At 45.2% G+C, this 15,000-nt stretch overlaps 1 protein-coding gene across 1 annotated transcript in view; it reads left to right on the top strand.

Annotated features, from left to right (window-relative positions):
• LOC108265770 (zinc finger protein GLIS1) overlaps positions 1–15,000 on the top strand; it is a 117,279-nt gene that overhangs the window by 45,712 nt on the left and 56,567 nt on the right. Inside the window, exons 3-4 of the mRNA XM_017468445.3 lie at positions 11,274–11,424; positions 13,121–14,024. Coding sequence (XP_017323934.1) covers positions 11,274–11,424; positions 13,121–14,024 — 1,055 coding nt within the window. The remainder of the gene's footprint in view (positions 1–11,273; positions 11,425–13,120; positions 14,025–15,000) is intronic.

Genomic DNA, 15,000 nt, shown 5'->3' with positions numbered 1-15,000 from the left:
TGGTTGTGTGTTTGGTTGTTTGGTTGTGTGTTTGGTTGTGTGTTTGGTTGTTTGTGTGTTTGGTTGTGTGTTTGGTTGTGTGTTTGGTTGTGTGTTTGGTTGTTTGTGTGTTTGGTTGTTTGGTTGTGTGTTTGGTTGTGTGTTTGGTTGTTTGTGTGTTTGATTGTGTGTTTGGTTGTGTGTTTGGTTGTGTGTTTGGTTGTTTGTGTGTTTGGTTGTGTGTTTGGTTGTGTGTTTGGTTGGTTGTTTGGTTGTGTGTTTGGTTGTGTGTTTGGTTGTGTGTTTGGTTGTTTGGTTGTGTGTTTGGTTGTGTGTTTGGTTGTTTGGTTGTGTGTTTGGTTGTGTGTTTGGTTGTGTGTTTGATTGTTTGTGTGTTTGGTTGTGTGTTTGGTTGTTTGTGTGTTTGGTTGTGTGTTTGGTTGTGTGTTTGGTTGGTTGTTTGGTTGTGTGTTTGGTTGTGTGTTTGGTTGTGTGTTTGGTTGTTTGGTTGGTTGTTTGGTTGTGTGTTTGGTTGTGTGTTTGGTTGTTTGGTTGGTTGTTTGTTTGTTTGGTTGTGTGTTTGGTTGTGTGTTTGGTTGTGTGTTTGATTGTTTGTGTGTTTGGTTGTTTGGTTGTGTGTTTGGTTGTTTGTGTGTTTGGTTGGTTGTTTGGTTGTGTGTTTGGTTGTGTGTTTGGTTGTTTGTGTGTTTGGTTGTGTGTTTGGTTGTTTGGTCGGTTGTTTGGTTGTGTGTTTGGTTGTTTGTGTGTTTGGTTGGTTGTTTGGTTGTGTGTTTGGTTGTTTGGTCGGTTGTTTGGTTGTTTGGTCGGGTGCTCAATGATTTATTTATTTAACAGACAGGATGCTGAGAAGAAGTAACAGAGCCATAAATAACACAGATCAGCAGGCAGCATCTCAAAGGATCCATTTCAGTCCGGATTTCTGGACAGCAGCGACGCTGTGAAGTGACGTGGCGTTCGGTCCGGCGGCAGTGCGACCCGACTGAAAGGGTTAAAGTCTCAAATCCCCACAGACTGTTTTAGACCATAGAATTGTTTCTATCTTTAGATCTCGGTTAAGAACACACTGTGTATTTTGCGGGTGTTTGTCTTCCCTTCGATGTTGTTGCTCAGACACTCGACTAATTGAATTCATCTGGTGTGTGTGTGTGTGTGTGTGTGTGTGTGTGTGTGTTTATTAAATATCATTTTTCCAGTCTTTGGTGTATATATGGTTTAAATTTGCTTGGAATCTCTTTAGTGTGTTGTGTTTGTGTTGTGTGTATTGGTGTGTATTTGAGTGTATTTGAGTTGAGTGTGGGTTTGAGCGCGTGTATTAGCATGTGCTGAGTTTGTATTTGAGTGTGCCATTGTGTTTGTGTTTTGAGCCTGTGTGTGTGTGCGCGCGCGTGCGTGCGTGTGTGTGTTTGTGTGTGTGCGCGCGTGTGTGCTCGTGTGTGTGCTCGTGTGTGTGTGTGTGTGTGTGTGTTGCCGCAGGGCTCTTTCAGTAAATTAGAACCGTCTCTGTTTGTACTTTGTGTTGATGTGATTGTGTGTTTGATAGTGAGTGTGTGTGTGATAGAGAGAGAGTATTTTGGAGTGTGTGAGTCTGTGTGTGTGTGTGTGTGCGTGTGCGTGTGTGTGTTTCGCTGCAGGGCTGTGTCAGTGGAGTAGAACCATCTCTGTTTGTGTTTAGTATTGATGTGAGTGTGTGATGGTGTGTGACTCATATGGAGAATTATGTTTATGCTTTTGATCATTAAAATGTTCTTTGATTTTATAATTCAATAAAAATAATCATTAACCACACACACACACACACAAACACACACACACACACACACATGTGTGTGCAAAGTAGAGGGAAATCCCATAACCTCATTGCGGAGGTATTCCAGTCTCTGCATCACTCAGCTCACACTTTCCATCATTCAGGTTTAATAAAGAATTTCACGTTTTAAAGAGCTTTAAAGCAGAGATTTACTCTGTACTGCTGTATGAGAGTGAGTCAGGGGGTGGAGCTACAGATCAGAGTGACATCACAAAATACACTTAACATTTTATAATCCTAGTTTAACATGAAGCTCATTAGAGCATAGCTCAAAGAAAGGAAGATGTGATGGTGAGCGAGAAAGAAAAATTCCCTACACTTCCTCTGACGAACAGTTCCTCTGACACTGAGCGAGGAAGAACGGTTCCTCCGAGCCAGGACGGACAGTTCCTCTGACACTGAGCGAGGACGGACAGTTCCTCTGACACTCAGCGAGGAAGAACAGTTCCTCAGAGCGAGGAAGAACAGTTCCTCTGACTCCGAGCGAGGAAGAACAGTTCCTCTGATACTGAGCGAGGAAGAACAGTTCCTCAGAGCGAGGAAGAACAGTTCCTCTGACTCCGAGCGAGGACGAACAGTTCCTCTGACTCCAAGCGAGGACGGACAGTTCCTCTGACCCTGAGCGAGGACGGACAGTTCCTCTGACTCCGAGCGAGGACGGACAGTTCCTCTGACCCTGAGCGAGGACGAACAGTTCCTCTGACTCCGAGCGAGGACGAACAGTTCCTCTGACCCTGAGCGAGGACGGACAGTTCCTCTGACTCCGAGCGAGGACGGACAGTTCCTCTGATGCCGAGCGAGGACAGACAGTTCCTCTGACCCTGAGCGAGGACGGACAGTTCCTCTGACTCTGAGCGAGGACGGACAGTTCCTCTGACTCTGAGCGAGGACGGACAGTTCCTCTGAGTCTGAGCGAGGACAGACAGTTCCTCTGACACTGAGCGAGGAAGAACAGTTCCTCAGAGCGAGGAAGAACAGTTCCTCTGACGCCGAGCGAGGACGGACAGTTCCTCTGACCCCGAGCGAGGACGGACAGTTCCTCTGACTCTGAGCGAGGACGGACAGTTCCTCTGACTCCGAGTGAGGACGAACAGTTCCTCTGACTCTGAGCGAGGACGGACAGTTCCTCTGACTCTGAGCGAGGAAGAACAGTTCCTCAGAGCGAGGACGGACAGTTCCTCTGACTCTGAGCGAGGAAGAACAGTTCCTCAGAGCGAGGACGGACAGTTCCTCTGACTCTGAGCGAGGAAGAACAGTTCCTCAGAGCGAGGAAGAACAGTTCCTCTGACTCTGAGCGAGGACGGACAGTTCCTCTGACTCCGAGCGAGGACGGACAGTTCCTCTGACTCCGAGCGAGGACGGACAGTTCCTCTGACTCCGAGCGAGGACGGACAGTTCCTCTGACTCCGAGCGAGGACGGACAGTTCCTCTGACTCCGAGCGAGGACGGACAGTTCCTCTGACTCTGAGCGAGGACGAACAGTTCCTCTGACTCTGAGCGAGGACGGACAGTTCCTCTGACTCCGAGCGAGGACGAACAGTTCCTCTGACTCTGAGCACTTGGCGCTGAAGGGAAAACACCATTTTATTTCCCACCAGCTGCTACTTGAGCCAGGATTTAAACAATAGCTCGTGTTCTGCGGTTGCAGATTTTGTATTGGGCAACATTTAGAAACTCTGTGAAACAGATCTGGGTGAAATGTTCCTGCGGGTTCTGGCTGCGCGTAGATTTGGCGCTCACAGTTCCACGCCAGCGCTAACGTTTACGTGTCGTTGTTGGCGAATGGAGCGCTTATTGTGATAAATATTTATAGTTTGTTTTTTTTCCTCACACACTCGTGTGTGCTTTGAGGCTCTGTGACGGAGAAGCAGTTTGAGTTTTCTACTCGACGATGACGGATGTCGAGTTGAGCGGATTAGCGTGTGGATCACACTCCTAGCTGCGATGCTGTGAACGTGTGATGGTTTAGTGGACCATTCCAGGTCTCTCTATTCACCTCAGTGCAATTAGCTCCACACACACACTCACACACTCTTACACTCGTGTTCACTAAGAACCGGTAAAGGTGACAGTAGATTTTGGTGCTGCAGGACAACATTAATGACGGCGTACCCTCAAACAAAATGGAGTCCGGACCCTATCTCACTTCTACAGGCTGCTATCTAGTGAATGTTTAGAGTGACTCTGTAATAGACAGCATCCAGACATCCAGCGTACAGTCCAGCAGCTCGATCTGAGCGCTTTTAGACATACTTTTCTCATACACGGACATTATCCACCCCCCTTTCCCCCTCTCCTAATCTGTACATTATACCTAACAGTAGAAATGGGTCTGCACATCATACACATTTGCTATAAAACAAGATCTTGGTGGCTGATGAGTAACAAGCCCAATCTGGCAACCCTGTCATTAACTGTCCTGTCCTCTGGGCCTCCCTCGAGCATGGGGCAGCATGAGTCGTGCCCCAATGGGCCTCTATAGCACTTGTTGCAGTTCCTGTTTTTCACCACTAGGTGCAGTAATAACTCTGTGGGGCTATTGAGGCTCCACAGGAGGCGGTGAGCTCGCTGAGCAATGACTCAAGGCGGGAAAATCATGGCAAGTGTCTAATTAAGAGTCTAAAAATCATTGACTCGGAAAGAAGAGATTATTATTTCGGTGGAATTGTAAAGGTATGGAGTTGAGAATAAGGACTTTATGACGATTAATATTTGTTGAACAGCTGCTACGTTAATGACGGTAACGCTCTGCATCGCTGACACCGTGGACGAGCCGCCGCTGTTAGAGACGTTTTAAACAGAGGTCACGTTTCCTTCAACTGCAGTCAGGGAAAGAACGGAAGAAACGAGTGCTAGAAAGACATGAATGACGGAACTGTGGAAAGGAAGGAAGAAAGAAGAGAGGGCTAGAAAGAAAGAACAAGTGAAGAAACTGTGAAAGGAAAGAGAGAAAGAAAGAAAGACATGATCAAAAGAACTATGGAAAGAAAGAAAGAACTATGGAAAGAAGAGAGGGCTAGAAAGAAAATCAAGTGAACAAACTGTGAAAGGAAAGAAAGAAAGACATGAACAGAAGAACTATGGAAGGAAGGAAAGAAAGAAAGAAATGAGTGCTAGAAAGAAAGACATGAATGGAAGAACTGTGGAGAGAAAGAAAGAAAGACATGAGCAGAAGAACTATGGAAAGAAAAAGAAGAGAGGGCTAGAAAGAAAAACACGTGAACAAACTGAAAGGAAAGAAGGAGAAAGAAAGAAAGACGTGAACGAAAGAACTAGGGGAAGAAAGAAAGAAAGACAGAAAGAAGAGAGGGCTAGAAAGAGAAACAACCAAGTTAACAAACTGAAAGGAAAGAAAGAAAGAAAATAGAGCAAGAAAGAGAACGAAGTGAACGAATGTGAAAGGAAAGAAAGAACGAAAGACATGAACAAAAGAATTATGGAAAGAAAGAAGAGAGGGCTAGAAAGAAAAACAAGTGAACAAAGTGTGAAAGGAAAGAAGGAAAGAATGAATGAAAGAAAAGACATGAACAAAAGGACTATGGAAAGAAAGAAAGAAAGAAAGAAAGAAAGAAAGAAAGAAAGAAACGAGTGCTAGAAAAAACGTAATGAATGAAAGAACCGTGGAGAGAAAGAACGAAGAGAGGGCTAGACAGAAAAACAAGTGAAAGGACCGAGAGGGAAAGAAGGAGAGAAAGCCGTTTGAAGTGCTCCTACACGGGGAGAACTGCAGAACTCTTGGGGTTGTAGATTTGATGGTATCTGCTTAAATCCTGATGGAAAGATTGGCTCCGGATCAATAACGACTCCATTAAAACCATTAGATCCTGATGGGAAAATGTTTATTGGAAGTCATTAGGCCATTAGGAAGTGTAGCAATTTTTCTAAAATTTTTTTTTTTTTAATCAGCAGGGGGTTGGAGATTAGTACACGTGCACACACACACACACACACACACACACACACACACACACTCGCACTAGAGGAATTTCTCCCAGCATGTGTGACATTACAGTTTTGCTCAATTGCTTAAGCGCATTCGTCAAATGCCAGTCCTTGTTTTCACAACGCTGTGTGAATTTCTCCACATCTGTGCTTCATCTGCTCACGGCACCATTTCTCATCACACACACACACACACACACACACACACACACACACACACACACACACACGCACAATTCCAACGCCGAATCCCATTTCCTGCAGCGTATAAGTATGATTGTCCCCGCTTGGCCCGCTGATGCGGTGAGTAAACGCCGCCGCTCGTCGCTCTCCGGCCGAACGTCGTTACTTTTTCACGTGCGTTTGTTTTTTTTTTGTTTTTTTTATTGTGTAAATCCTTGCATGCAGAAACACTCGAAAAGTCTTGAATAGAACATCGTGGATCTATTTATCCATGTGGATGTAATCACACACACGCAGATCGTTTCTGAGAATGCTGATTGATTGATTATAAGCGTATGTTGGAGTTTGGCTGGAGTTTGCGTCATGTGGGCGTGGCCTGCTCTGCTAACAAGCTCGCTTCGTACGTCTTTCCGTGTAAACACCGCTTCGTTTCATGACCGAAACGCCACAAACACGTCTCAGAAAGGAAATCTTTTAACAAAGAGCATTTTGTCAAATGGAGCACGGTGGCCAAAGAACACACGAGTCGTGAGTCGTGTACCGATGATGTCATAAATATCCTTTTATTTTTCCTCTTCTTTGCTCTGTCTCGGATTGCGATCGTCGATCGTGATTGGTCGATAGTAGCTGCGATGTACGGACTGCGTTATATAATATTACACATCGCCGTGTTAGTTTAGTTTAAGATGTATTTTTTTAAAAAGCCCAGCGATATTTCTTTTGCACTTTCTCTTTCGCCTTGCATAATAGTCTAGTGCAAAAGTTTTCACCCCCTCGCGAGGTTAACGACGTGATTAATCTTCGCGCTCGATCTACGAATCCATGTTTATCCGTTTCTACTGAAGCCTCGGTACGACACGCAGCATGAGTATTACAGCCTCAGTCCGTCTTTCTCGCCGAGCTCAAACGTTTGTGACGTACCGTAAAGACGCGAGACGCAAGCAGTGGCCGCTTGATGGTGCTGGGATTTGAAGTCATGACCTTCTGGTCAGAAGTCCAATGTGTTAACTGCTTTGTTTCTGAGCATCTTAACATGTGCTTTGTAAACGTTGTGGCACGAGCGGTAATGACGGACCTTCTCGAGACAAGCTCACGTCATGCTGGTTTCATAATCTCCAAAGTAAGGGTGTGCAAACTTTTGCACTTGAGTGTAGCTTTTCGTTTCTGGAGTTTTATTTTATTTCTGTATTTTTTTTAAAGTTTGGGTTTTTTCTGTAGACGTGAGCATCGGCAGATCCAGAGAACGTGACCTTTTGTAGTGAGCGGTTCGATCAATCTCGATGAGAAATGAGGCGAGGAACCAGGGTTCTCTCAGGGTACTCACAGGGTTCTCTCAGGGTACTCACAGGGTTCTCTCAGGGTTCTCTCAGGGTACTCACAGGGTTCTCTCAGGGTTCTCTCAGGGTACTCACAGGGTACTCACAGGGTTCTCTCAGGGTACTCTCAGGGTTCTCTCAGGGTACTCACAGGGTTCTCTCAGGGTACTCTCAGGATTCTCTCAGGGTACTCACAGGGTTCTCTCAGGGTTCTCTCAGGATTCTCTCAGGGTTCTCTCAGGGTTCTCTCATGATTCTCTCAGGGTTCTCTCAGGGTTCTCTCAGGATTCTCTCAGGGTTCTCTCAGGGTTCTCTCAGGGTACTCTCAGGATTCTCTCAGGGTTCTCTCAGGGTTCTCTCATGATTCTCTCAGGATTCTCTCAGGGTACTCACAGGGTTCTCTCAGGATTCTCTCAGGGTACTCTCAGGGTTCTCTCAGGATTCTCTCAGGGTACTCACAGGGTTCTCTCAGGATTCTCTCAGGATTCTCTCAGGGTTCTCTCAGGATTCTCTCAGGATTCTCTCATGGTTCTCTCAGGGTACTCTCAGGATTCTCTCAGGATTCTCACAGGGTTCTCTCAGGATTCTCTCAGGGTACTCTCAGGGTTCTCTCAGGATTCTCTCAGGGTACTCACAGGGTTCTCTCAGGATTCTCTCAGGATTCTCTCAGGGTTCTCTCAGGATTCTCTCAGGGTTCTCTCATGGTTCTCTCAGGGTTCTCTCAGGGTTCTCTCAGGATTCTCACAGGATTCTCACAGGGTTCTCACAGGATTCTCTCAGGATTCTCTCAGGGTTCTCTCAGGATTCTCTCAGGGTTCTCTCAGGATTCTCTCAGGGTTCTCTCAGGGTTCTCTCAGGATTCTCTCAGGATTCTCTCAGGATTCTCTCAGGGTTCTCACAGGATTCTCTCAGGGTTCTCTCAGGATTCTCTCAGGGTTCTCTCAGGATTCTCTCAGGGTTCTCTCAGGGTTCTCTCAGGGTTCTCTCAGGATTCTCTCAGGATTCTCTCAGGGTTCTCACAGGATTCTCACAGGGTTCTCTCAGGGTTCTCTCAGGGTTCTCTCAGGGTTCTCTCAGGATTCTCTCAGGGTTCTCTCAGGATTCTCTCAGGGTTCTCTCAGGATTCTCTCAGGATTCTCTCAGGGTTCTCTCAGGATTCTCTCAGGGTTCTCTCAGGATTCTCTCAGGGTTCTCACAGGGTACTCACAGGGTTCTCTCAGGGTTCTCTCAGGGTACTCTCAGGGTTCTCTCAGGGTACTCACAGGGTTCTCTCAGGGTACTCTCAGGGTTCTCTCAGGGTTCTCACAGGGTACTCACAGGGTTCTCTCAGGGTTCTCTCAGGGTTCTCTCAGGGTACTCTCAGGGTTCTCTCAGGGTACTCTCAGGGTTCTCTCAGGGTTCTCTCAGGATTCTCTCAGGGTTCTCTCAGGGTACTCTCAGGATTCTCTCAGGGTTCTCTCAGGGTTCTCTCAGGGTTCTCTCAGGATTCTCTCAGGGTACTCCGTCACACTGACGCCGCTGTTTAGCATTTTGGAAGTGTTTGTTTAAACGATAATAAAGGGCCACTTCATTTCGGTGACGTGAATGGATGGATTTACGCCGTTTTTGAAATACGGGACTTTGGATTTAGATTTATAGCGTGTAGCAGTCAGCAGGTGGCGTTATTCAGAGACGCTCTTTATAGTCTCCATTTAAGAAGAAGAAGCCTTTATTCATCACGTATACATTACAGTAGAGTGAAATAATTTTCTCAGCATATCCCAGCGTGTTAGGAAGCTGCGGTCATGGCACACGATCAGCTGTGGTACTGGAGCAGGAAGGGTTACGTGCCGTACTTAAGGGTATAACAGGGCGGCTTGAACCCCTGACCTTCTGATCAGCAGCCCAGAACCTTCAACCACTGAGCCACCACTGCCCATTTAATACCTTATCTCATGCTAGTGCAAACAGGTCAGGTTCTGTAAATCCTGTCGAGGTAAAGTGATGTTAGAGACGATATATATATATATATATATATATATATATAATATATGTCCATGAGGAAAGTTCCTGGTATTCAGAGTCGGGTTACGCAGCTGCTTAAGTGGATTTTCTGAGCTCTACTTGTTTTCTTGAGTAGCATCTCAACCACCACCTTTAAACCTGAACTCTCAGTCCGGGATAGAAAATACGGACCGAAGAAGCAGGTCATTTATTCATTTGTTTCTTCGCAGTTCAACGTATGAGAAGATTTCCAGAACGACGGTATAATGTGGCGTTACAGAACTAGAACTGAGAACGTCGCTGTAAAATGAACCGTCTTTCGTCCGGATCGTTCTCGACACGTAAACGAGCCTGCTCTCACACGTCTGACGTGAAAGGAAGTCAAACACAACCTCTGCAGTGAACAAATATATTTTTGTGTGTGCAGATGTTAGCGCACAGTTACTTTCTGTTTGATGAACTTAAATAGAGAGGAAAAAAATGACTACTTTGTGTAAAAGTTTAGACACCCTGCTACAGTAGTCAGTACTTAGTAACACCCCTTTTGGGAGATATCACAGCTATACTCTTCCATGTGTCCTGTGCCACTGGCTGCCACCAGTCATGTGACACCAAAGAGTAATAGATCCTCCTTCACCATTAATATCACATGCTACTCCTTTCTTTTTGTGTGTGTAGGAATGTGTGTGTGTGTGTGTGTGTATATATATATATATATATATATATATATATATATATATATACACACACACACATTTATATATATTTGTGTGTGTGTGTGTGTATATATATATATATATATATATATATATATATATATATATATATATATACACACACACATTTATATATATTTGTGTGTGTGTGTGTGCTTCTATATACAATGCACTCAGTGGTTATTGGCACCCTTCATAAAATAGAACCAAAATGATCATTATAAAATAAACATTCAACAGTTTAGATTTTGTAAACAACAGGAGAAAACTGTTTTCATCGTTCTAACAAAAACAAATCATTCTCATTACAGCTTCTTCTCTTTTTTTTTATTAACAATAGCATATGTGCCAAAATTACTGACACCCCTCAGGAATATTTGAAATGTATTCAAAGAAATGTGAATTCTTGGAAAACTATTTTTCATAACTTTCTGTGCGTATGGGTGTGTGTGCGTGTGTGTGTGCGTGTGTGTGTGTGTGTTGGAAGGCGTTTTGGCGTCTCTCCGCTCTCACTTCATTTGCTGACTCAGCACTCACACACAACATTTGTCTCAGTTTGAGTTTCTCAACAATGACTTTTTCCTTTCTCTGCTGATGAAACGTCTGTCAGTCAATCAACCAATCAGTCAATCAACCAATCAAACAGTCAATCAACCAACCAACCAATCAAACAGTCAATCAACCAACCAACCAATCAAACAGTCAATCAGTCAACCAACCAATCAAAAAGTCAATCAACCAATCAGTCAATCAATCAATCAATCAAACAACTAACCAACCAATCAATCAACCAATCAATCAAACAACTAATCAACCAACCAAACAACCAATCAGTCAATCAACCAATCAGTCAATCAAACAACTAACCAACCAATCAAACAGTCAATCAGTCAATCAACCAATCAGTCAATCAAACAATCAATCAATCAAACTACTAACCAACCAATCAACCAATCAATCAGTTAACCAACCAACCAATCAATCAAACAACTAATCAACCAACCAAACAACCAATCAGTCAATCAATCAAACAACTAACCAACCAATCAAACAGTCAATCAGTCAATCAACCAATCAGTCAATCAAACAACTAATCAACCAACCCATGATCAGCCATCCTTGAAATGTGTAAAAGAATCTAAAACCCGGCTAAATAATGTAATGTTTGATTTGTAATGCGTCTCATATTAGACAATCTGCCTGTGTTCTGGATCTGTCCACTTGTTAAAGTATCACTGTTTGCAGTGCTGCTTTTAATAGAATAAGATTTTGATGCGTTTACTTCAGTACTGTACTTTTCTCATTTGTAACTCCGATGTCTTACAGCACACGTCGGTCGTGTCTCATTCTGCCCCGAGAAGGACGGAGGGAGCGAGTTATCAGCGGAGGAGTGCGCTTTACTGCGCTGTGGACTGAACCTTCCTGGTCTTTCTGGTTCTCAGTACAACCAGAGAACACACTGTGAACCGGACTCCAGGTAAAATCATCTTCATCGTCTTCATCATCTTCACATAAAGCCATAGTACTTCGTCTCTCCCTCATGAGAAACCCTTAAATAGAGGTACTCGTGTGGTTCCTTGTCCGAAAGAGTCGTCTGTTCATAAATAAATAAATAAATACAAATTTAAAAAAAGAAAGTGCCTCGTTCTGTGTGGTGCCATGGTCGTGGGATGATGTCATGTCCTCGGCTCTCGGGTTACCGAGTCGCGTTTCACCGCACTTTTCCTAGAAGGTTGGATTTTCCGGCTTTTTGTATGTTAAAAAAATCCATAATAACACATTCTGGCTAATATAATATATAAATAAATAATAATATTTAAATGTTTGACATTGTATCAATGATGTTTTATGTTAATAATGTCTTTAATACAATATTTCATGAATTATTAGACGTTTAAGTTTAGCTTTAAACCTTTAAGTTTCTTCATATGGAATTTGATGTTTATTTTATTAATATGGGTAAATGTATTTTTATGTGAATATTTTATATAATATATATTTTCATATGTACATTTACACGTTATTGGGGAAAAACTAGTTACATGAATCCGATCATGAATCAGTTTGTGCTGACATTAACTAGAATGATGAATCAGGTGAATCGGTTGAATCGGTTCGTGCTGAATTCAGTAGAATGATGATGAATCAGTTGAGTCGGTTTGTTCCGACGTTAATTATAATGATGAATCAGGTGAATCAATTGAATCGATTTGTACTGACTTTTTTAGAATGACGATGGATAAGGTGAATCAGTTGAATCAATTTGTGCCGACATTCATTAGAATGATGATGAATCGGCTGAATCGGTTGAATCAATTTGTACTGACTTTAGTAGAATGAAGATGAATCAGTTGAATCGATTTGTACGAATTTAGTCGTTAGTTATCAGCTGTACAGGAACTCTGATGCTGGACATGGAATTTTTTTTCCAAAAATGTTTATTTGGGAGACGAGTTCAGGTAGGAGGAGAAAAGAGAGTGAGAGAGCGAGCGAGAGAAAGAGCGCGAGAGGGCTGAGAAACGAAAGGAAGACAGAGAGAGATAAAGAGGAGGGGGCTTCTCACGTCACTCAGGGGCTTTGCACAAAATCCATAATGATCCAAATGACAGGAATGATTATGTGGAAGATCAGAGCGACGCACCAGGAAACATGAGCTCGCGCCATTCAGCTGGCCAAAGATTCCCGCTAGAATGGCTGCTATTGTCACCATTTATCCTGCCCCTTATCCTCTGACTCCTCTCCGACCAACATGAACCGTCATCAAAAGCATGTCAAACACACACACACACACACACACACAGTCCTGTCTTAGTCTTAAATACCCTTTCATAACCACGACCAGGACCAAATTTCCCATATTATTTATTCATGAAGAGCCTCAGAGGCAGTCCGCAGACCCACAATTATGAATTCCCTCCAAGTCCTCAGAGGAATCTGCCCTCTGAAGTGCGGCGAATCAGAAAGACTGTAAAAACGCCCGCGAGTGAACGTTTGAGTTGTTAGCACGCAGCGTTTGGACGAACGCAGGATGAACAGGCGAGCTTTAAGCTTTTTTTATCCATCAGCATCGAGGCCTCGACTCGATTGTCCTGTCGGCTCTCGCTGCTCATATTCCTATGTGTGTGTGTGTGTGTGTGTGTGTGTGTGTGTGTGTGTGTGTGTCTGTGTTGCAGGTCTTCATCCTTTCAGCAAGATCTAGGCTACGCCGTCAAGCAGGAGGAATCGCTCGCTTTCAAGCCGTCATCGGATTCGTCCGAGTTCTCGCCGGAGGCGGACGCCGTGGTGTCCTCGGCCCTATCAGCGCCGTCCGCGCCGTACGCGTTTAACAATGAACACGGCTCCTCCCCTTCGTCTGGCGTGTCTCGTCACTCGGCGCTACCGCTGAACTCGGGCGCTTTGAAGCGACACTGCCTGTCCGGCAGGATCGACACCGCCGCCCGGATGTCATCGTGCGCCAACGGTGTCGTTGAGCACCTGAACCCGTCTCCTCCCACCTGCCTCCTGTCTTCGTCTTCGTCCTCTTCCACGTCGTCGGCGGCGTCGTCGCTTTGCGAGGATCCCGCGTCCATGCAGACGCCGGCGCCTGAGAACCTGAACCTGCTCCTGCAGCCGCAGCGGACGTTTCTGAAACAGGAGCCTCTGGATGACTTTTCTCCCTCCGAGGACGATCTGTTTCAGCACCAGTACCACCAGCAGCAGCAGCAACAGCTCTCCTGCTTGCCTCGGACCCCCATGCCCCCTCCGTACCACCTGCACCAGTACGGCTCCGGGAACGGTGCCCAGCTCCACCTCCCGAACCAGCAGGAGCCGTTAGGTGCGGCGCGAGGACGAGGGGAAGACGGCGGCGTTGTGTTTGTGGACAAGCAGACGTGCCGGTGGATCGACTGCAGCGCGGCGTACGAGCAGCAGGAGGAGCTGGTGAGGCACATCGAGAAAGTGCACATCGACCAGAGGAAGGGCGAAGACTTCACCTGCTTCTGGGCCGGATGCATCCGCCGCTACAAACCCTTCAACGCCCGCTACAAACTGCTCATACACATGAGAGTGCACTCCGGAGAGAAACCCAACAAGTGCATGGTGAGTGGAGTACACCAAACACACACACACACACACACACACACACACAGTCACAGTGACAGGTGTGTGCAGTGAGCAGAGAGCTGGTGATTTATTACTGGAGAGTAACTCTTACACAGTCGTGTATACTGAAGGAATAAACGCAGTGATGTGATGAAGCGGAGTTTCTGTTTCCTCTAACGCGGCGTCCCGCGGTGTTTTATTCCTCTCGCACCACAGCGATGCGCCACGGACTACACGCCGTCATTCACCAAAGATCCACACCGCACGCTTTTTATCCCTTTATACCTACATTTAATGTTTCTGAAAGAAGTTCGTCCCTGCTCTCACTTACGTTACAGCAGCTATAAACACTTCCCTCACCATCCCTCTCTCTATTCCCTCTCTTTATTCCCTCTCTCTCTTCTCTCCCTTTATTCCCTCTCTCTATTCTCTCTCTTCTCTCTCTCTATTCCCTCTCTCTCTTCTCTCTCTCTATTCCCTCTCTCTCTTCTCTCTCTCTCTTCCCTCTCTCTATTCCCTCTCTCTTCTCTCTCTCTATTCTCTCTCTCTATTCCCTCTCTCTTCTCTCTCTGTCTTCTCTCTCTCTATTCCCTCTCTCTCTTCTCTCTCTCTATTCCCTCTCTTCTCTCTCTCTATTCCCTCTCTCTCTTCTCTCTCTCTCTTCTCTCTCTCTCTCTATTCCCTCTCTCTATTCCCTCTCTCTATTCCCTCTCTCTATTCTCTCTCTCTCTTCTCTCTCTCTCTTCTGTCTCTCTTTATTCCCTCTCTCTCTTCTCTCTCTCTATTCCCTCTCTCTATTCTCTCTTTATTCCCTCTCTCTATTCCCTCTCTCTCTTCTCTCTCTTCTCTCTCTGTATTCCCTCTCTCTCTTCTCTCTCTCTATTCCCTCTCTCTATTCTCTCTCTCTTTATTCCCTCTCTCTCTTCTCTCTCTCTATTCCCTCTCTCTTCTCTCTCTTCTCTCTCTGTATTCC

Source organism: Ictalurus punctatus, chromosome 5, assembly GCF_001660625.3.
Source record: "Ictalurus punctatus breed USDA103 chromosome 5, Coco_2.0, whole genome shotgun sequence".
In the NCBI taxonomy this organism is placed as follows: domain Eukaryota; kingdom Metazoa; phylum Chordata; class Actinopteri; order Siluriformes; family Ictaluridae; genus Ictalurus; species Ictalurus punctatus.
The sequence above is the reverse complement of the archived record's forward strand: the minus strand, read 5'-3'. Positions and strand labels throughout refer to the sequence as shown.